This window comes from Pyrus communis, chromosome 16 (genome assembly GCF_041283825.1).
Source record: "Pyrus communis isolate YQ-2024b chromosome 16, ASM4128382v1, whole genome shotgun sequence".
Classification (NCBI taxonomy): Eukaryota; Viridiplantae; Streptophyta; class Magnoliopsida; order Rosales; family Rosaceae; genus Pyrus; species Pyrus communis.
This window is the reverse complement of record NC_142580.1, coordinates 2,334,008-2,355,317: the sequence shown is the minus strand read 5'-3', so window position 1 is coordinate 2,355,317 and position 21,310 is coordinate 2,334,008. Positions and strand designations below refer to the sequence as shown.

General features: G+C 36.3%; 3 protein-coding genes across 5 annotated transcripts; all 3 read right to left on the bottom strand.

Moving 5' to 3' along the window:
• Positions 1 to 7,131: 7,131 nt before the first annotated feature.
• On the bottom strand, positions 7,132 to 9,803 carry LOC137731958 (uncharacterized). Of its 3 annotated transcripts, XM_088688300.1 has the most exons (7): positions 9,592 to 9,788; positions 9,240 to 9,290; positions 9,031 to 9,163; positions 8,818 to 8,921; positions 8,350 to 8,521; positions 8,101 to 8,241; positions 7,132 to 7,712 (listed from the first exon to the last, which is right to left on the bottom strand). In XM_088688300.1, the coding sequence occupies exons 3-7, from the start codon at positions 9,088 to 9,090 to the stop codon at positions 7,365 to 7,367; spliced, it is 825 nt and encodes a 274-aa protein (XP_088544426.1). In that variant the 5' UTR covers positions 9,091 to 9,163; positions 9,240 to 9,290; positions 9,592 to 9,788; the 3' UTR covers positions 7,132 to 7,364. The 3 variants fall into 3 exon arrangements, with proteins under 3 accessions (XP_088544426.1, XP_068327330.1, XP_088544425.1); XM_068471229.2 differs by lacking the exon at positions 9,240 to 9,290 and having other exon boundaries at positions 9,592 to 9,803; XM_088688299.1 differs by lacking the exon at positions 9,240 to 9,290 and having other exon boundaries at positions 9,031 to 9,202; positions 9,592 to 9,800.
• A 2,329-nt stretch (positions 9,804 to 12,132) lies between these two features.
• On the bottom strand, positions 12,133 to 14,910 carry LOC137731126 (caffeoylshikimate esterase). Its single transcript, XM_068470218.2, has 8 exons — positions 14,486 to 14,910; positions 14,367 to 14,393; positions 14,009 to 14,138; positions 13,734 to 13,880; positions 13,441 to 13,571; positions 12,945 to 13,082; positions 12,684 to 12,782; positions 12,133 to 12,577 (listed from the first exon to the last, which is right to left on the bottom strand). Exons 1-8 carry the CDS (start codon positions 14,756 to 14,758, stop codon positions 12,347 to 12,349), a joined length of 1,176 nt encoding a protein of 391 aa, XP_068326319.1. The 5' UTR covers positions 14,759 to 14,910; the 3' UTR covers positions 12,133 to 12,346.
• Positions 14,911 to 15,244: 334 nt separating this feature from the next.
• Positions 15,245 to 17,730, bottom strand: LOC137732169 (caffeoylshikimate esterase). The gene is made up of 8 exons (XM_068471468.2): positions 17,350 to 17,730; positions 17,246 to 17,275; positions 16,895 to 17,024; positions 16,628 to 16,774; positions 16,413 to 16,543; positions 15,948 to 16,085; positions 15,693 to 15,791; positions 15,245 to 15,618 (listed from the first exon to the last, which is right to left on the bottom strand). Exons 1-8 carry the CDS (start codon positions 17,650 to 17,652, stop codon positions 15,400 to 15,402), a joined length of 1,197 nt encoding a protein of 398 aa, XP_068327569.1. The 5' UTR covers positions 17,653 to 17,730; the 3' UTR covers positions 15,245 to 15,399.
• Between the last annotated feature and the right edge of the window lie 3,580 nt (positions 17,731 to 21,310).

Sequence of the window (21,310 nt, the reverse complement as noted above, 5' to 3'; positions counted from 1 at the left end):
GGCGACGAAATGGGTGAGGCTATTGAACACTCTACCATTTAGAGCCCTTAGATCCACAATTCACAGACAAAGAAAGTTAATCGAATAGGTTTAACTTTCAATTTAGAAAGTGATATAAGACTAATGGTGAACTCTTTTTTTTTTTCTTTTCAATTTTAGTTATTTTGCAAAACTTTCAATTTACAAAGTGATAATATTTTTTACTTCAGTCTGAGTTTTAGATATGTTACTCATGAAACAAAGTACCAGTTCTCATCTTTTCTTACGTAAGTTTATGTGGCTTCGCTATTCAACGATGACGGTGTAGTTATCAATTTAGATTCGTTGCATATATCGTGTTTTGTGCATGTGATAGCTATTTAGAGCTTTCAGCCCACTACACTAATTTCTTGGTCACTACCCAGAGTTATGTACCCAACTGGCATGTTTTGTTCAAATATTTACTAATTTCATATATACAATTGGTCCGTAATAATTTGAATGGCCTTAAGATAATCGATTTTAAGAGAAAAACAAATAAGAATGATAAATATGGGACTGGATGCATATGCAATCTGAGACATGGACTAATGACTTCAGAAGAAATCTGAACCTGAAACCAATTAAATAATCATGGCGGGTACCTATTATCTCTTAAATTCTGTGTTGATTGAGATTTGCCATGAGGAACACAGAACACTTTACTGCAGCGCTAACCCTAGCTCTGGAGGAAGAAGCAGCTGGCTTAAATATATGGGTGGACCAACCTATTTTTGGGCCAATTGCTGCGGCAGAAGATTTAAGGCGATTGGGGCTTCAGGTGCTTAAAAGTGCAACTTGAAGTGACTGATGAAGATTGGTAGGGAGGAGGCGGGGCACCAGGAGCTACACAAGAGACAGATAGTTGAAGATAGAGGACACCAGAGAAACCAACCCTACCCCTAGCTATATATATAGCTAACCCTAGCTTGTTGCAGGCTCAACTTGCGCACACACGTATATATACATACATACATACATATATATATATATATATATATATATATGTTATATTTATGTAATAGGTTAAGCTGGACTGCAACCATCTACAGTACTACAGCTAGTTGTTTTTGCCGATAAGAAATCAGATTGTTAACTAATGGAACTACATCTGAGCCCATACTGGGGGAAAACGGATCATTTTTTTGGGATTCTAAAGATTTTGCGATTGTGACCGTTCATTGTACATTGTACGTTTTCGTTAGGTACTATTTATATTTAATTATAAATTTTAAATTTTAAAAATGATTTCTAACCGCACAATATACGATGAACGATCACGATGTGATCTCTAGAATTTCAAGGAAAATCTGGCGAGGATCCTTTTTCCCATACTGGGTACTCCTAGCAAGCTAGTGTTTAACCCGATTTAGTTCGCAGCTAAAACCTAGCTAGCTGGACCCACAAGCACATATTTATATAACTGAAGATCCTTCAAATTAATTATTTACTTTTTGTTATTTCATTAATTCTATTGCAAGGTTCTGGATCCTAATTAATTAGTTTGATTGTAAATAATCCATCTTCCTTAGCATTTTTTTTTTTAAGTTTACAATAGATAGAGATTAATTTGAAAAAGGATATTTAAACATTTGGTATAGTATAATCGTACTTATAATCATTTTCATTTTTCAACTGTTGTTTCTATTTTTTTGAAATTTAAAAACTGATATCTTGTTTGTAATTACTATTCGATTCACAAATGAAAATTGAAAACTACTTTCTTAAGTTTTCAAATTTTGATTTTCTGTTTTTATTTATTAATTTAAAAAACAGGTTTCTATTTTCAGTTTTAAAAATATAAATATTGAAAACCAAAAACTAAAAACTAAAAACCGAAATACTTATCAAACGAGGCATTCACTTTGTAGAACAAATCACAAACTAGAGCATAGCTATAAGTAGGTCAGACTGGATGATCAAGCACATTCAAATAGTGATCATAAGTAGAGAGACTGGCGCCCTACCACAAATGTTACAAACAAAGATGTATAAAGCTAAGTAACATTTGGTTTCTAATTTGTAAGTATCTTTCATTGCATTTGGTATTTATTTTAAATAATTTAGTCAATTAACTGCTAGATATGCAGGAGCAGCAGTTATATATATCAACTATAAACTACAAATGATAAAAAACAAACCTATATTTCTTTTCTTATCAAGAACATAAAATACAAGATATAATTACGAAAACAAAAGAACAAAAATTAGAATAAAAATCACTCAATAAAAAATTAGAAATAAAAATCAATCAATCAACTGTACTATATATAAATGCAGTTTCTGAACACAGTTTAGGGTTGCCCTAGTGGTAAGCATACTGATGCTTTTTAATTTAGCCTAAGAAGTGTACTCCTTTGTTATATTTCACTCTTACAAGATGATAATGAAATTGTAATCATCCTTCTAAAAGCATGACTAACTCAATTAATTGTCATAAAAAAATATTCTGGGAAGCGTACTCTCTCTTTCTCAATATTGGTGCGATCCCATGATATAAATATCTTATGAAGAAAGGTATGAGACTGTATAGCTAGGTTGACAAAGATCCGGGCACGGAGAGAGAAAGAGATGAATCACGGATAATAATTATGAATTTTTGTAAACATATGTAGAAGGCCAATAATTAAGAGAGCAATTTACATGGTGTGTGTCTATCATAAAGACGGCGTCATGTATCAATGAAACAATGACGTTTGAAGAAAAATTACACATGTTTTTATGAAATTTACATGGAAGCTAAAGTAATAGAGTACTCAAAGTTATTTCAACAATAAACTACTCCTAAAAGTTGCATATAAAATTAATAATAGTTACTGTAATAACTTAATACTCGAGAGAGATCAGATTCAGAGGCTGAAACTGAAATACGGGGAGAGAGGTGGAGCGCGCATGCATAAACTACAAAATATATATAGCCTCAGCAAAAGTAGACGGGCTCATTGGATATAGACCCAGCTTTGCTTAATATTTGATCAGCTTTTTACAGTGAATTATTTTGATGTCTCTGTAAGCTAACTGATCCATCACTCGATCAGTTGCTGTATCTTGGTTATCTCCTTTCATTTATTTGGTTTGCTAATAGTCTCTGATCACATGATCTGATATGATCTGAGATATCTCCCTCTCTTTGTGTATGCGTGTGAGTTCTGTGTACTGTGTGAGCGAAAGAAAGAAAGAAAGAGAGTAAGTAGCTAGCTAGGTTTTTTTTTTCTTTCTTTCAACTACCAAAATACTTTTAACTCGTCATACATACCGCTGCCATCAGTTTTTACAAAGAAAGCCACCTTTAATTAATTAAGGTATTCTGCCTTTAATTAATAGGCAAACGAATTGGACCATTGGTAATTTCTCTTGTTTTTTCTTCTTCAACAATTCTATTGTTAGTTAATACAATTGTCATGATTAGTCACTTTAGCTAATTCTATGTAGCATAATTAAACTTGTAATTAATCAATTTTAGTTGAATGAGAAAATAGAGTGATCTCCGCAAACCCTAGCTTTTTTTCTCTTCAATTCATGTGAAAAGATTTGGATTGTGGTATGAAAAACTCTTTACTACATAGCATGTTAACCACCATAGAAATCTTGCTATTTATAAGAAGTTGTGTTACTCATCCTCATCAGTTGGTTTTGAAGTGAAACTTCCTTCAGTTTCCACTTGAAATTTGTGCTCAATGCATTCTCTCCTTCATTTCACCCTCCTCTCAACCATATCCTTCATTCATTTTCTCACGAATGTAATGTTCCTCTCTCTATAGTGCAAAAAGTATAAAGTAAAATTTAAAGATGATAATCTAATTATAGTCCAAAGTGAATAGCTGCAACGCAACCATCAAACAGTTTCCACTTGTTTGGTTACTTCGCAATCATCAAGCATCTTGCCCTTGTTATTCCACACGTACCTTCCTAAGGGCATAGGACAGTTGTATGTCGTACTTTTGCATGTGTTGTGTTTAACCATATATTTCAATTTTAGCTCGTTATAACATGAATTAGGATTGGGAGAGACACGTTTTTTATCCCCACTTCGTGATGTATTTCAACGATTCGAACCGTCTATATTTTAGTACATTATTCATAAATCATTTTTATAAAAAATTACTCAAATCTAAAATTATTAAGACATCATTTGTAATAAATAAAATGGTCGAATACAATTTGGAAAAAAAAATTAAATTTAATCCAATAATCATATGATTTTTAGATGATCTTTGGTAGATATAATATTTGAGAAAAAATATAAAAGATAAATTGTTGGATCATTAAAATATGTTACGGATGAGTTAGCTGCATCAAAACGTAAGTGAAAATATGTATAAAAATATGCGTCCCCACATCCAACCCTAATAGTCACACAAGATTTTGACACAAGTTCTGGGCCATTAAATTCGTACGATTTTGTTGAGGTCGAAAGTTATTCATTAACCTTATTTATTTATTTATTTAAATAGTTAAATAAAACTTTTAATTATAAATTTTATTTTCTCTCTTATCTCATTAGTTGTGCGTTACTAATTTTCTCCCCTTACTTATTCCACTCTTTCTTCTCCAATTCCCCTTATATACGTCGTTCTGCATTTTTTTTTTCATGGATCCACTTAATATAGTCTTGACACTTGGGATTTTAAATTGTAAGATGAAAACGGTTAATATGTCTTCAATCATATCCGGCATCATGAACCAGGATAATCAAGTAGAGTTATTGGCTATATTATTCATATTCAGTTAGAGGTCTGCAATCAACTATTGGCCATAGTCTGCAGAACATAATTTCATTCTTTGCCTTTAATCAATTGTAGTCATAGGCGCTATAGCTGCAAGGCACAAAAGGTTGCTTGGTGAATTAAGATATGACCATCAAGATGTGGAAAAATAAAAAAATAAAATAGAAAAAAAAACTCTGAAAACAAGATAGAAGGGGAGGACGATGGAGAGAAGAATGAATAGTGGTCAAGGTATCTTGTTTCCCTACTAGGATGCTTTTACCAGTTGCCTTAGCATCTGCAGCGTGGTATATTAAATAGAATAGTAAATAGGCCTTCATATGAGCACAAAGGAAGGACGATGAAGAGGATAAGGGAAAAGAAATAATCAAGCAGGAAAAGGGAGGAGAATTATAAATTTTAATTACAAGGTTTTTAGAATTTTGTTCCCTGATACATAATTATTTAAAGAAAGATAATTAATTAGATTAATCAGATTGCATCTCAACCGTTAAAATTGTATAAATCTAATTATTTAGAACTTGTGTATTTTCTTTGGTGTCACAAATCTGCCCAACACACATATATTTGATGAGAAGTATACGAGAAGGTGCAGCTGGGAGGTCTGAAGCAAGCGACCAATGGAAAATGAGGATTTTAAAACGAAGTTCAAGACGAAAACGACTGCTCAGTTCAACAATATCAATGTGGGTTGTTGGTGAAGGTCACGCGGTTGAGCACGGAGGAGGATTGTCTCCTTTCCTAATATTTCTTTCCTTCTCTTTCCTCCTATTTGAATGGTTACGGTTTAGCCACGTAAACATCTTATATTGATATTTTTTTAAAGACAATAAGACAAAAAGCAATATGTGGGAGGAGGGGAGGGAAGGAGAAGGAAATAGGAAGAGAGAGAATCTTACTCCGTTGAGCACCACCACCACCTCTTATGGCATTTTATGATTCAAACCAGGTTTTCATTTTTGGTGTGATATATACACCTCATATACATATAAAGCTGTCTAATTATAAATCTCTCTCTCTCTCTCTCTCTCTCTCTCTCTCTCTCTCTCTCTCTCTCTCTAGCCCTGCATGCTGCTAAAATGCTAAACCAACAATGTTACATCTTTGTCACGACACGGACACAGACACAGTGAATAAAAACGCACTGCTAATTGTTGTAAGTGTGCCTTTCAGAAGTGTTTGCTGAAGTTTCCTGCAAGCATACTTAGAGAGTACTTTTGTCTTTTGAGAAACCGACGTGGGTTTCGTGTTTGCACGAGAGAAGCTATGTCGTTGAGAAGTGTGATTCTATCTATGTTCAACTATACCCACCATCAGGTCTTGTAAACTTGTCTCTCCTTGCCACTGCACCGTCATATTTATCATAAGCCCTAGCTGCTTTGCTAGGTTAAATGTACATATACATACACTTTATATATATATATATATATATATGTATATATATATGCAATAGTGCAGCCTTATATTATTAGGTCTAGCCCTCTAGGCTCTAGGTATCTAGGGCAATAGGGCTCTCAGATCGAGGCTCATCAGGCTGTGGCAGCAGCTGTGATAGATATATGGCAGTGTCGTTGTAGGTCGGATCGGACTCTCTTGGGGAGCAAACAAGAATGTTTTGGTTTGTTCTGATCATCTATGTCAAACTTTAAAGTCATGTTACTGTGGTTCTCCTCATACATATATACGGTTCCAGCTTCGGAAAAGTTAAAGTAAATTACCAGACGAGTTTCTGGTGTAATAAGAAATCTATGCTTACCTTAAAGAGATTATACAAAGATTAGATGATTAATTAAACGAACAATGGTTGGGTCCTGACTTGGACTTTCCCATCTTTACATTTTCGCATGGACCAAATATTTTGAACATCGATCCAACCACATCCGTTCTCTTCTTCCGTCATTAAATCCTTAAACTAGTCCGGACACCTAGCATATATATAATTACAAACCATATAACTATGGAAATGATTCATGAAATGAAATTAGTTAGTCATGTAAATGAAGAAAAGAAAAGTGGAACCTTACTGGCACAGCAAACTAATACATAGCATCCGGTGTTGTTGGAAGACATGAAATTCCGATTCAAAATTTCATGTGTGCATATTGTGAGTCCATGCCTACTGGTCATGGAGGATAATACATAATTATCAAGGACAATATCTGAATATGATTGGTCTATATTATCCAACATTTTCAAAAACAAGAAATATCCACACAACTGACTTAATGATGGCATGTAATTAGATGGCTTTTACTCTTCCATCTCGCTAATGAAAATATGCAAATCACAATCACAACTAATGCCTCATTGGCTCATAGACGAAATATGTCGGGAATCAGTGTGAAAGCCAGAGCAGTTGCCCTCCAATCAGTCACGACACAAGATCTGTTGTAGAAAAAGTGATTGCAATAACAACAATTTGCGAATGATAAGAGAAACATATGAGTTCTGGACGTCATAAGATAAGATACAAATATACAAATCGTATTCACGAGTACGGTTGAATCCTCAGCACTTTCTTTACAAACTATTGGAAACTGTATTACCTAGAGTAGTAACGTATGTTTTATTTTGTGCTGTTCCTCCTGTGCAACTTGGTCCAAATGATTTACTTGAGCACTATAAGGACTTAACCAGCTCTGCAGCCCGACGGGCAGCAGCAGATGCACGCTCAGCAGAGGCAATGGCAGCTCGAGCTCTGTCCAAGATATCAGATGATTGTGGTCTTGTCTCCCCTTTGGTTTCACTAACTGGTCTTGCTTTATCATCATTCCCTGATGGTTGAATCTCACTACTGAACGATGGTGTCTTGATTAAAGATCTTGGAGCATGGAGGTATTGAGGTTCTTGTTTAATATCTGCAGGCACAATAGTATGTGCCCCATTAGAAGGTGGGGAACTAAAAGTTACTCGTTTTGTGGGAGCTTGAGAAGGTGCAGCAGCACCACTTACGTGCTTCGATCCACCCTACAAATAAGGAGAAAAAAGGCCACAACTTCTGTAATCAAAGTGTAAATAACATTAAAATCTCCTAATAAATTCAAACATATGGTTTCAAGATGCGAGTCCAATTTCAAATGTTGTTCGAAATCAATCCACTTTAATATCCAATCTACTGAATCCATATTGAATAATAAAAGGGTTACTGTTGACAAAAATGACCATTGAAACCAAAAAATCATGTATCATGAATAAGCTTGTGAAAGCACAACCAGCACACACAAGAAATTCCTGATCATGAGAAGTTGCACCCATTGACGACTACAAAACTAAACCATGACACAAATGATGTTTGAAGATTAAGCTACAACTAATCACTTTTAAAAACGGAAAAGAACTTAGTTTGGAAAAGTACCAGCAGATCGTCATGCTTTTTACTGAATTCCGCTTCAGTGTCAGAAGAATCCCAATTCAGCTTGTACTCTTGTGCAATTTCCTTCAATACCTTAAGCCTTGCCTCTCCAGAAGGAGCACTAACTGAAAGCTTTTCAATTATCTGCCAAAATTATACAAAACGAATTGAAAAGTGGTATCAGTTTTATCTTACAAATATGATGCTGTTCTTCAAAGACTCACAGTTGCATACACAATAAAACCGCTTAACTGTTCTATTGACACCAGAATCAGGACGAAGCTCAGACACAGCTGATACAAATTCCTTCCCATATTTTGCTGTAAACAAATTTGTGATCTGCATTAAATCTGGAACATCTGAGCATCTTGGGGCAGCAAAAATTATGCTCGATATAGCTTCTCGTAATTCCGTTGGACACTCCCTATAATTAGGGAAAAATTGGTCAAGAAATTGAGTGGCATAAATAAATTATATTGACATTAACATACATGTGTGCAAAAGTAACACAGTTCCAATATGCCTGCTGGTTAAAACAAACCGCAATGCTCAAAGTTTTTACAACTTGCATTAGTATTTTGTGTCTTCATGTCCTACTGCTTAAAACAAACAACAGTGATAGACTCCAAAGTACATATTTAGAGTAATGCAACTAGTCTGTCATGTTCATATATGACAAGGGAGGCCAAGTGCCAGAAGTTATCTAAAGCCGAAACTTACCTCTGATTTTCAATAATGGGAACACGTGCAAGTACAAATTCACAGAACAGCTCCAATATCTCATAAGCAGCCCAAATGTTTTGCTCTCGTATAACATGCTCCACCTGACCATTATCAAATGTTCACCACAATTATCTATAACAATTCAAACAAGAAACAGATACCAATCAAATAGGCATAGACATTATTTTGTTACAATTTTGGAAGTTGTACCCGAATTCGAGCTATTGCTTCTTGGCCAGCCTGCAAAAACTGCGCAATCTCCTTGCGCATATGTTTGAGCTGCACATCTCTCTTGTTTTGCAGCAATTTAATGCGTGAAATACCCAAATTCAAACATGTTTTGCTACAAAACAAACCCGCCAAGGTTAAGGATTTAGACCCCCTTATTAAAACAGCAATGAAAAAGTTTAGAAATTTGCCTCCAAGTCTCCAAATTTCACACCCGGGAGAGTTCACAAACAACCAATTTACTGAAAACAATGAACATTTAGCGCCAACAGCTCAGAAATGCCGATCAAAGTATTTCCACAAGTATAGTAATGACATAATCAAAGAAACCCAGATGGTAACATGCATTGACAAATATTGGGTACCTCCCAAAATCAAGAATTTCGACAACGTATTGAGCATTTATTAAACTAAAATTTCACGAAAACAAGCAATTCCGGATAACTAATTACAAAATTAAATCATGATAAGCAAAGAACAAGGAGACCCAGATGATTAATACGACTAATGAAACAGACAAGTAAAAGGATGTGATTCACCAACCATTTTGTGCCGAAAACGCCTCTGTTGAAGAGCTGGTTTAACAGAGACATGGATGCCTAACGAAGACGACGAGCCTCTTGTGGAATGCCGATCGCTTAATAAAAATCTCTAAAGGCCTGCGATGTTTAGAGTTTGTGAGGGACAATCGCAGAAAATCAACTGCTTGTCTTCAACTTCTGGGTCAACCTCTGATCAGTGGTTCCTTACCGACCTTATTTTTTTGCTAATCTTCTCTTTTAAAAATAATAAAAAAAGAAAAATAATAAAAAAAATTTAAAAACTTTGAATTTTAATGATAATCACAAAATAAAGAATAAAATAAATAGTATCAGAATTAAACAATAAGCATAAAATAAAGAGGAAAGTGAATCAAAATTGACATTTTAGTGTAAAAATATAGTTTTTCGTTAAAATGAACAGTACCGCAGACTTTTCGTTAAAACACTCAATTAAAAAAACATTAGGGGAGCTTCACCAAAATAATAAAATAAATTCATTGACCATGGGGACGTTTGTTGTGCCGGACTATCTCGGACTGGATTAGCTTCAAGAACTAAGCTGGACTGGCTTAGACTAGACTAAACTGGACTAACTTAGTGAAGCGTTTGGTGCAGTATTGGACTAAGAAGCTGGATAATAACAAATTCTAATATTATATTATTTAATATAAAAATTATTAATATTTTATTATGATCTTATCTTTTTCTCCATATTTTCCTATCATTTCCATCCCACTCTTTTCCTCTTCTCTCATCGTCCCACCCTCTCCCTCTTTTTTTCCTCTTAGACCTCTCAATTCATGTCTCTTTCTCATTCCTGGTCAAACTCCTTATTGATTCCAGTCTCTATTTCTCTGTCCTCCCTCCCTCTTTAGCTATGCGTTGTTCGAACGGAACCTCACGGTTTCAATTTTCCCGACGAGTTGCAGGTTTCCCGATGTGTTTTCTGGCCAACCCTCGTTAAATTGGATGAAGTTAGCACCGCCAAAAAATTCATTACCATCCCTGGATCGAGATCTTAGCTTTGAATGCTCGAATCTATCATGGATTTGAAGAAGCCCAAACAGGCCGAGACTTCCAAGCCATTTTCCTGCCACATTCGACCATATTTTAGCCTCGATTCAAGTAAAATCGTAATCTTGTCACTCCTAGCTTCAATTTGGTATATTTTATATGAAAGTTGGTTGTGAAATGGATCTGAAAGAGAGTCGGAAAGTTAATGATTGATCTAGGTGACCGGAGATGACGAGGAGTCTGTCGGGAGTGGTCGTTAAGCATGACGAGGACGAGAAAGAGAGGATAGTCTTAGCTAGTCCCATGGTTATTGGGGGGTCTCGCTAAGACCTCTTAGTGAAGGGTTTTGTCCATGCTAGTCCCCTTTAGTCTCATTAATGTTAGTCTCAGCATGGAACAAACACAGTATTGGACTAATAGCTAGTCCAGTCCAATCCAGTCCAACTTAGTGAGGGCAAACAAACGCCCCCGTCTAAATAATGGATCACATTCAATTATTGTAGCTAGTACCAAAATATCGTCCCGGGTTTTGTATTTCCTGTTTATCCAAAAAAAAAAAAATCGTTAAAAAGATCGAAAAATATATTTAGGCAAAAAACTTAGCTCAAATATTTAGAGGTAATCACCATGGTTAAAAGAACAAGAAGTAACTACAATTATGAAGGGATATGAAGTGAATAAAAAAAATTCACTTTTCAACAAATTTATTTTTAGAAGAAAATTAAAAAATCACCTGAGTGCCCGTGATTGAAAATCTCTTGCATGTCACACTTATGGAGAGATTAGTCACAGCATTTTGTTTTTATTGGGGGATATAATGAGAGTTATTATGTTAAGTTTTTTTTTTTTTGGTCAATTACAGTTGATTTTCTTTAAAGAGAGCTAGTACAAGGTAAGAACATCCTAAAAATTCAGTCCAAAACAGCCAAGCAAAACTTCAACTCCACATGAAGAAATTCCAATAAAATAGGCCGCAAGAGGCAGCCATATACAAAAAACCCTAAAACTAGAAAAGGAAAGCAACCACAACCACCAAGTCAGCCACACCACCAGCGCAAAGACGCTACCACTTTGAAGAACCAACGAAACAAATGGAAGAATGGAAAATAGGAGTAGCCAAGCTATCCGAGCTTTGAGCGCTCCTATATTCCTACCAAATAGTGCAAATCGAACATAAAAAGCTACCAACCACTAAAGTGTGCTGCCGGATGAGACCCCTCGAGGAGGCACCCGATGGGCTGAGTAGCAGACTTATGTCGGTGAGAACTCGCGGTGAGGACGAATTTTGGTGATGGAAAAGGTATAAATTCCAGATTTGAGACAAGCTTAGAGCAAACTGAGACAAGGCTCAGAAGGCACTGAGACATAAGCTCAGAGAAACAGCAACCAAAAGTAAAAACCAAAATAAAGAAAGAAAGAAGGGGCTAGAGAAAGAGAAAAGCATGCTGAAATATTTTGGTTGTCACCGATCCCACCCCAACCAAAGGCAGGGGTCGGCGATTAGAGAGAGAGAGAGAGAGAGAGCATATTTTCAAACCCCAGCATGGTAAGGTTCAACACGCTGAATGTTCTATTTCAAACAATTTGAGACAACTTGCATAGATGATGAATCTGTGATACAACGAATTAACTTACGATCACGTAACGTTTAAATTTAGATAACTTAAGGTATGCAGTTTCTTCACCAGAATGCGTAAAAAGAAAAAACAAAAGCAATAGATCAAATGGTAGAGTACATAGATTCAGAGAGAAAAGCTATGAAGGGGAACGCGGGAATCGAGCCAAGTGACAATATCGTCAAGGACGGTAAGAATTCTGTCATCGGGTTCTCCTTCGAGAATGGAATGATAACCTTCCGGGTAGAGTTTTAGGGTTTTATCCTTGCTAGAGGCCTTCTCATAAAGAAACTGGCTCACCCGAGGATCAGTCACCTTGTCTGCAGCTCCATGAAGAACTAGGAGTGGCGCTGATACCTGACACATCTCCAATTTTGTTAGTCCGGGACATAACATTAAACGCGTGCAGTGGCAATATGTAAGAATGGATGCACATCAGACACAATATACTGCTGAAACTGACCTTCTCGAGTTGCATCTCAATATCCTTAGTAGCTTGTAGCAGTTCCACAGCAGTCTTCAACCGCACATTGTCGTTGTAGCATATCACATTGTAGACAGCCTGATAAGGGATGAGCAAATACTGTCTCAGTTACCTCCATTCGATACTTTAAATTTGTATCCTCTTAAAGCAGATAAAGATATTTCGCTATTGTAATAAATCATGTCCATCGCATTTTTCATACACGTGCATTCCTGTGGGTAGAGGAAATGAAAGACAAACCATTTCCCGTTTCCGAAGGTCTCTGAAGGCCAGCTCCGCTAAATCTTTCTGTGGGACAAGCTTTGCTTTCGGCATAACTTTTGACATGAGAGTTAATATCTTCAGAGCTGCCGCTGGAGGAGTTACGTCTTCTGCAATCTTTCATCAACTCAAGGTCACCAAACTTTCAGGGAGGAAAAATAACGATGGAATTAAACTTATTAAGAAAGTCTGCAGGCGAGAAACTATATTTGAAGAAGTGTAATATTCAGGGTCTTGTTGAAATAGTGTCCTCTAATTTTCATTTTTCCCCACAATTAGCATGGAGGTCCTTGATTCCTCAAGACAGTTCCATGCCTGCAAACCAAAAGAGGATTTGTGCAAATTCCTGATGAGGTCTCTAGTAAATGCTCAATTTGTAAAAACAGTCATCGCAAGGAAATTCTTAACAACGAGACTCAAACTTTTTCTCGACACATGGAAACCTTTAAATTCCACCGAACTACAAGAGACATACTTTACACATTGGTGCCACAAGAACTACTCCATCCCATGCATATGGTTCCTTTAGGTGCACTTTGAGAGTAACGGCACCACCCATGGACTGCCCCAATATAAAGTGGGGCAACCCTTTCAGCTCCGGTCTTTCTGTCAATCATAATTCAGGAAGAATTAATCAGTCTAAGATCCCTGAAAATACTTATTTCCTGTCAAAATATGTAAAGCAACACCTTTTTCAATTAATTACGCTAAAAGATAATAAGGCAAGGTTGCAGTATCTGATGATCAAGATGCTAATCAGTGCAACACCTTTAATCTTGGTGTACTGTTCGATCACATCATCGGCTAATTGATCAAAGCTTGGGACGTAACCATGCAATCCTTCTGAAAGACCAAAACCCGGATAGTCCATGGCATATACAGCGTACCCGGCTGCAGCAATTCGCCTGGCAATACCTGAAAAATCCGAACTTTGACCGATATCATGTGTTCTAAAACCTTAAAATTCGGCTCAACTATACAACAATATACCAAAATCAAGAACACACACTGGCTACTTAATACTTGAAAGGAATGACACAAACCTTCAAAGAAGAAAACGCAAGTATCACCATATCCGTGACAAAAACATAAAACACCTTTAATTCGAACACCTTGTTTCGGCATCCAGCTTTTGCAGAAAATCTCCACCCCCCTCGAATTCCTTTCGTACCACTACAAACCCAATTAACAGTAAAAAATACTAGGGATACAATATCACCACGAAAAGTGATTTCCGCACACCTCCTTTCTTCCCCGTACACTCAACATAAATAAACAGGGTGCATAACCAGAGAACTGGTGTGCGGAAATCATTTAAGTATCATTAACCAGCCCTACTTATATTTTCTCAGAAACCAAACAGAACATAATAGTTTGAGATGAGCAAAATGAAAACTTTACCTCCTCTGTTCTGATCCCAGTTGGAAACTGCCCACCAAACCAAAAGTACGAACAATTAGATGATTGACGATGAAAAGAAACAAAAATGTTAATCATAAGTAAAATCGAAAGAAACCAACCTTAAACAGGACATGGTCGAGCTGTTCCTGAACTTCAACGAAAGCGGATCGAACCTGCCGGCGAGTGCGGGCAAAGTCGAGGTTCCGCCTGGCGATCGAGTTCAGCTCCTCGCTCAAACCTTCAATGGGTGGCCTTCTCAAGGCTGAAACAATCCGGCCGCGAGCTCCTCCGGGGACCGAGAATGTGGGGTTTTGGTGGAGGTGGTCGATTGGGGTTTGGAATCTGAGAGGAAACTCGAGAGTTTGGAGTCTGAGGGAGCGAGAAAAGTCCATTGGAGTTAAGGGGGAGCTCAATGAGGAAAACGTCAAGGGGAGACAGAGCTTGATGTTTCTCCAGAGGTCTTTGAGATTGATTAAGTTAAGGAATACTCGGACTTCATTTTCTGGGTTTTTGTTTTGTCCACGGAAAGTGCACGTCGCTGTTTCCAACAGGATGCGCATGGACCATGTGCCAAATATATTTTACTTTTTTTTAGCAAGACTGATCGATTATAATTATTAGTTTAATCAGTGTTTTTGTTGTTTAATGACATTTAGAACAGAAAATCAAATCGATTAACCATTTGGAGGACAGAATTAAAGTTTAACTTTGAACGGTAAATGAGATAAAAATTAAAGAAAATTTGATAAACCATCATGACCAAAGAATAATTGTATATGCTTTCTTTTTGTGAGTCATTCCGAGGCTATTCTCATCAGATTGTCGGAAATTTCTTGTTAAATGAGATTAAAATTAAAGAAATTTTGATAAATGCGTCATGACTAAGAATAATTGTATATACTTCCTTTTCGTGAGTGAATCAGAGAGTATTTTCATCAGATTGTCGATAATTTCTCGTTAAAAGAACATGACAATTTTATGCGTTGCTTTTAAGTGCATCGCATTTACCACGTTCAACTGAGAGTAAAAGATTTTAATTGGGGGAGCAACGGGAATCAAGCCATGTTACAATGTCATCAAGAACAGTGAAAATTCTGTCATCGGGCTCCCCTTGAAGAATGCAGTGAAAACCATCCGGATAGAGCTTCAAAGTTTTATCCTTGCCAGATGCCTTCTCGTAAAGCAACCGGCTCACCAAAGGATCTGTCACCTTATCTTCTGCTCCATGAAGAATTAGAACCGGGCCCGAAACCTGCAAATGTGTTCCAACGTCACAAAAGGAAAAGCACTTTGCAGAGCAGCAGAAATGGCAAGTTGGCAACTGACCTTATGCAACTGCGTTTCGATATCACTTGTGGCCTTCAGAAGTTCCACAGCTGTTCTTGATCGCATGTTGTCGTTGTAAGAAATCACATTGTAACCGGCCTACGGAGAGAAATTTAGTATCACAGTTTAATATTGTCACAGCTTTAAATGATGAACCGACTGTCGCAACCATGCGAATAATGTAGCACAAAAGATTAACCTCGAACAACATGTGTACAGAGTCCAATTAAATTGCAAAGTGCACAAGGGACTAACCGTTTTTCTGTTCTTCGGATCTCTGTAGCTTAGCTCGGATGTATCTTTCTGCGGGAAGAGTTTCGCCTCAGGCAAAACTTCAGACATCAGGGCTAATAGCTTCAGTACCATTGCCGGAGGCATCACGTCTTCCGCTATCTTCACAACTCAGAGTCGACGAAGGAATTTTAGTTGGTGATTATAGAATGCAATAGTCTAATATAAAACTAAATAGCTAGGAATTATGGTCATAAGCGCCGTTCCTAGAAGCGGTTTCATCAGAAACCCGTTGAAGTTTTGTTCAAAATTCAAGTGGATCCTGAAAAAAATAAAATTCTTGAAGCGATTCTTGAATGAGCACCTACTAGGTGGTGATCCAGAAAGCGTTTATACGAAACCATAAGCGCTTTCAAGTATTTCTTTTACCCATCCGAAACAGTCCCAAACAGATCAGTTAAAAAACCAAATTAGAGAAAAGGAGCTTACTTTGCACATTGGAGCTACAAGGATTACACCATCCCATTTGTCCGGCTCCTTAAGATGAATCTTGAGACTCACGGCTCCTCCCATGGATTCTCCCATTACAAAGAATGGCAGACCTTTCACATCAGATCTTCCTGGAGTTGCAATCAATTCAAAGAAATTAGCAAAGCCTATATTGTGAAGAATGTCACTGGAATCTAAATTAAGCAATTTCATACCTTTGACATTAGTAAACTGTTCGATTACATCGCCGACTAATTCATCAAAGTTTGGGATGTAACCATGCAATCCTTCAGAAAGACCGAAACCCGGATAGTCCACGGCGTATATAGCGTATCCAGATGCAGCAATTCGCTTGGCGATACCTGACAGTCCAAAATTTTGAAGCACACCATGTGTGGAACTTCTTAAGTTTAAGCAATGCATTGGCAAAAGATTTGAACTTGGGTTACGTATAAAACAGGGGAAGGAGCAGAGATGCCAACCTTCAAAGAAAAATGTGCAAGTACTACCATAGCCATGGCAGAAGCATAAAGCACCTTTGATTCGATCACCAGCTTTTGGCAACCAGCTTTTGCAGAAAATCTCCATACCCCTTGAATTCCTTCCATACCACTAAATTGCCCATGTCAAATTCTAACACAGTCATTATTAAAGAATCAATGAAACTAAACAATTTGTTACAGACGTGAGCGTAACAAAATTGGCTAGAGTGAACACGCTCCTCTATCCATCCAAGTTCGAATCCCCCGCTCATAGAGTTTAAATCGTTTAAAGAAAAATATCACTCGCGTAAAATAGATATAAAATAATAACATAAACAGTTTGCTTGTTACCTCCTCTGTTCTGATGCCACTATGATCCATCTAAAAAAACCGAACAGATTATGAGCGAGTCCATAACTCCCATGAAATTGAAACTTGAATTGAATTGAACGAACCTTGAACAGGCAATGATCAAGTTGCTGATGCACGTCGATGAATGCGGACCGGACTCGTCTTCGAGCCGGCGCATGGTCCAGATTCTGCGAAGCTATGGCGCACATCTCTCGACTTAACCCTTCCATTGGCAACCGTTTCCCGGCCATAACTCTGAAGTGAGTTTTTGGGGTTTTCGGATACGATTTTGATGGGAGGAAAGAGGGTAGGTGCCTTTTTTGTGGATGTTTGCTCGGAGAGCTTGATTTCCGGTGAAACGGAGGAGGGGTTCGTGGTCGGAAAGTCGGAGTAGGTGACAGGATCATGGTTGTAAAGATTGGACGGGCTTTTGGAAAGTCAAGTGGATTCAACGTTTGATGTTCAAAAGTTCTTTGCTTTTTGGTAAACTCAAAGAAAACGTGTAGATTTATAATCGCCTTAATTATCGATTTATCCTCTAAAATTCAATATTTTTTTTTCTAATTTGTCAATTAGTTGACCGGAGACTTGATTATTGGTATGGGAATGCCAGCTATATTTTATATTTGTCTTTCCTTATCTATTTTTTTCACTCACAAACAAGTGATAAGTTACATAGTACCAAGTGATGAGTGAAAAAAAAATAGATAGGGAAAGGCAAATAAGGAAAGTAGCTAACATACGCCGTATTGGTCTAACTTCCTCAATTTCAATTTGGTAGGTAGTCCAAAGGTCGAAATAGACTTTAGTGAGCAATCAAAGACGATCTTGGCAATACCCGTGGACAAAGGAGCTACTTTCAACGAATCAATATATGGGTGAATCTTCCTTAACCCACATGTAACTCAATTTTGTATTTTGTTTCTCGCTTTGATTTATTCTATTAATTTTGCTCTAATCCTTGAATGAAAGGCATCATGAGACTAAAAAGTATATGAAGTTTTAAAGGAGTTGACGAAAATGTTAAAATCATCTAAATATGTAATGTACTTTCTAGAGATTGAGCATGGAGCCAATGTGAAAACCAAAAAAAATATTGTATAAAATTGTATAACTATAGCGTTTCTCACGTTGAGGTGGCATAACATGAGACCACAATACAAAGGAATTTCATATTTTTATGAAAAATGTCCTAAATATTACTTAATCTATCGTCTCAACACAAGTTTTTATCTTGAGAATGAGGATAAAGGAAACATTACTCTAGTTTCATTTACTCAATATCATATTCCTTTTAACAAGGGAAAAATGGAAATTGGAGCTCTATTTCATTAATCTATTGGTGTTGGATACAAGAATTTAAATCTTCAAACTATTTGTGGAGATCACCTTGGGTCCATGCTAGTTTGCCTTTCAGCCTAAATGGGTCAGTGTGGGATCCAACTCCAATGACATGGCTCTGTGGCAGCATATTGGGCTGAAAGGCTAAAGCCCAATTTTCCCTCGTATTGGTGTCGTTGGCACTTAAAAGGTGTTATCGGGCTCATTTGGAAATACATTTAAAATAATTGAAAGTGTTTATAATAAAAGTGTTTTAGAATTAATTCTTAGAAAAAATGCAAGTGAATCTTAAAAAAACATTTGTAATGCTTTATGCAAAACACACATAAGTGGTGCTTATTGCAGAAAGCAATTCAAGTGTTTTTGGAACAAAAAAAATATTTTCTCTATAAATATTTTCAATCATTTTAAAAGCACTTGTAAACAAGCTATCATGCGCTTCTTATACAAATTTTACGTTGTGTTTGTATAAAACTAAAGTGCACAACTACGTTCTTAGAGAGCCGTTTACAAATCTCTCCTTGTCATCATTTTCTTATGTAATTGTGATTAAAAATCTTAATCGGTACACAGAAATGGAGGCACTCTGCAAACAATTGAAAAGCCGTATTCCATTTGACGTTTTGTGGTTCCATTCAACAGCTCTTGAACTGAAAACCTAGGTTGTCCCCAAATATTTAAATATTAACATTAAACCAAACCCCTCTTCCAAACTTCATAAACTAACCTTAAATTCTTTGTTTGTATTATGTTCATCTTTAAAAAATGATTTAATTATCTAATCTTCTCTTAAAAGAAAAACTAAAAACAACACTTCATCATGATAAGTGAGTCTAGATGACCAACAAATGCAGTGTCATATTAAACCAAGTGGACAAAAAATAATCTAACCAAGTTTGTGTAATTAAAAAAAACATAATCCATGTCGTTCACCAAAAAAAAAAAGTACAAATCGTGTCATTTTTTGTTTTTGTTTCTATAGCTTTTATCATGTAATCTAGTTTATGTGTCTTTCATCTTGCATTTGGATTTATTACTTGCATTAATTTAAGGGGTGTGATTAGGAGTTGATGAACATATGTCCTTTTTGTTTGTTTGTTTTTTTTTTTTTTTAATATTTATAAACAAACGATATTATCTACATTAAGATGTGAGGAAGTGGGTCAAGTCTCACAGTGGGTCAATCATTATAATGTAATTCAAATTCGCCTTGACGAAAATCAAACCTAAGACCTCTCACTTACAAATAAAGAGGCATACCACAATACTGTAGTACTAAGTGGCGATGAACAAATGTTTTTAGTACTTGTCAACTTGTCCCTCGCAAGACTATTCTATGTATCTTTAATTTTTGTGTATAGTCATCTTGCGTGTGTTATCGATTGTATACATCTCATGAGGTTACAATATATAAAATTACATCTAGGCTTAATTAGGATAAAATAAATGACATATCAATTTACATTAAGTGCTATAGTTTAGGGATGGTAGAATCCTCATTTGTCATTGACTTTGAATTGGCTTCTTGATTAAGAGTATATGGGAAGAAAGTTGGGGTTTTTATAAAACTGGCTAATTGCCTTCTTATAAGCCTTTATTAAGTTTTTCTCCTCATTGAGGTTTGACTTTTTCACCTTCACATCCTCACACGGCTCTTCATGTGTGCTAGATTTTCAAGCCAAATATACAGACAACACAAATTGGATGCGTGGAACACGTGTAGTAATTGAGATTCACATGTGGCCAAACCATGAAGAAGTTGGAGACCACGATAAAACTAATATGGGAGTATCACAACTCCTTATAAACCCTTGTTAGGTTTTTCATCATTTTCTGGAATGTGAACACAGAACATTGATCGATCATCTTCAAGGTTTAGGAAGTGGTTACGATCGAACTCCATTTTTTGGTGTCGGACTTTTTACAATGCGCATAGAAGACAAGTATATGAATCGATTTGGTGAATTAGTTTTCAACTTGAAAAAGCATTCAACAGTCAATAGTTGGAAAATCGTTGGCCGATCACTGGGATTCTCGTTTCCATTTTCATATCCAGACAAGTAGCTGTGATGTAATTTGATGATGATGGGGTTGGGTGGTCTTTTACTAACGGAAGTTCAATGCATGATTAAATTAAAAGCCCAAAAATAATTTTTATAGCTTCTATCATGTAACCTAGTGTATGTGTCATTGTGTCTCTTTCATCTTGCATGTAGATTTGTTAGTGTATTAATTCAATGGGTGTGATTAAGAGTTGATGAACTGATGTCTTTTAGTAGCAGTCAACTTGTGCCTCGCTAATTACATCACAGCTACTGCTCTGGATATTGATCTTTAATTTTTATGTATAATCCTCTCGTCTGTTATTGGTTGTGTACGAATATATCTAATGAGAAATATATATATATATATATATATTTCACGTTGATTTCATTCATCAATAGAGTTTACAATATATATTTACAGCTAGGCTTAATTAAGATATAGTCAATGACATCAATTTAGTTACACTAGTGATCCACGTTGACTTGGCTTCTTGATTAAGAGTATATCTGAACTTGGAAGAAAATTGGGGTTACACCATAAAATCAATTAGTTGAGTAGCGATACTCTCAAGTCGTTGTTAGGTTTCTTCTTTAACCGATGTGAGACTCTTTTTACTTTCAAATTCTCACACGCACCCTCATATGTGGTGAATTTTCAAGTCAAACACGTGGCAACACA

Coding starts and splice junctions, on each gene's coding strand:
- LOC137732169 (XM_068471468.2), bottom strand. CDS start 17,652: ATGATCCTGTCACCTACTCCGACTTTCCGACCACGAACCCCTCCTCCG. Junction 16,775..16,894: donor TTGCACATTTTTCTTTGAAG/GTTGGCATCTCT, acceptor TTGGACTGTCAG/GTATCGCCAAGCGAATTGCT. Junction 15,619..15,692: donor TCGAAACGCAGTTGCATAAG/GTCAGTTGCCAA, acceptor ACACATTTGCAG/GTTTCGGGCCCGGTTCTAAT.
- LOC137731126 (XM_068470218.2), bottom strand. CDS start 14,758: ATGGACTTTTCTCGCTCCCTCAGACTCCAAACTCTCGAGTTTCCTCTC. Junction 14,139..14,366: donor CTGGGATCAGAACAGAGGAG/GTAAAGTTTTCA, acceptor TTGGGTTTGTAG/TGGTACGAAAGGAATTCGAG. Junction 12,783..12,944: donor ACCTTCGGAAACGGGAAATG/GTTTGTCTTTCA, acceptor ATCCCTTATCAG/GCTGTCTACAATGTGATATG.
- LOC137731958 (XM_088688299.1), bottom strand. CDS start 9,641: ATGTCTCTGTTAAACCAGCTCTTCAACAGAGGCGTTTTCGGCACAAAA. Junction 8,522..8,817: donor CCCATTATTGAAAATCAGAG/GTAAGTTTCGGC, acceptor CCCTAATTATAG/GGAGTGTCCAACGGAATTAC. Junction 8,242..8,349: donor ATTCTGGTGTCAATAGAACA/GTTAAGCGGTTT, acceptor TAATTTTGGCAG/ATAATTGAAAAGCTTTCAGT.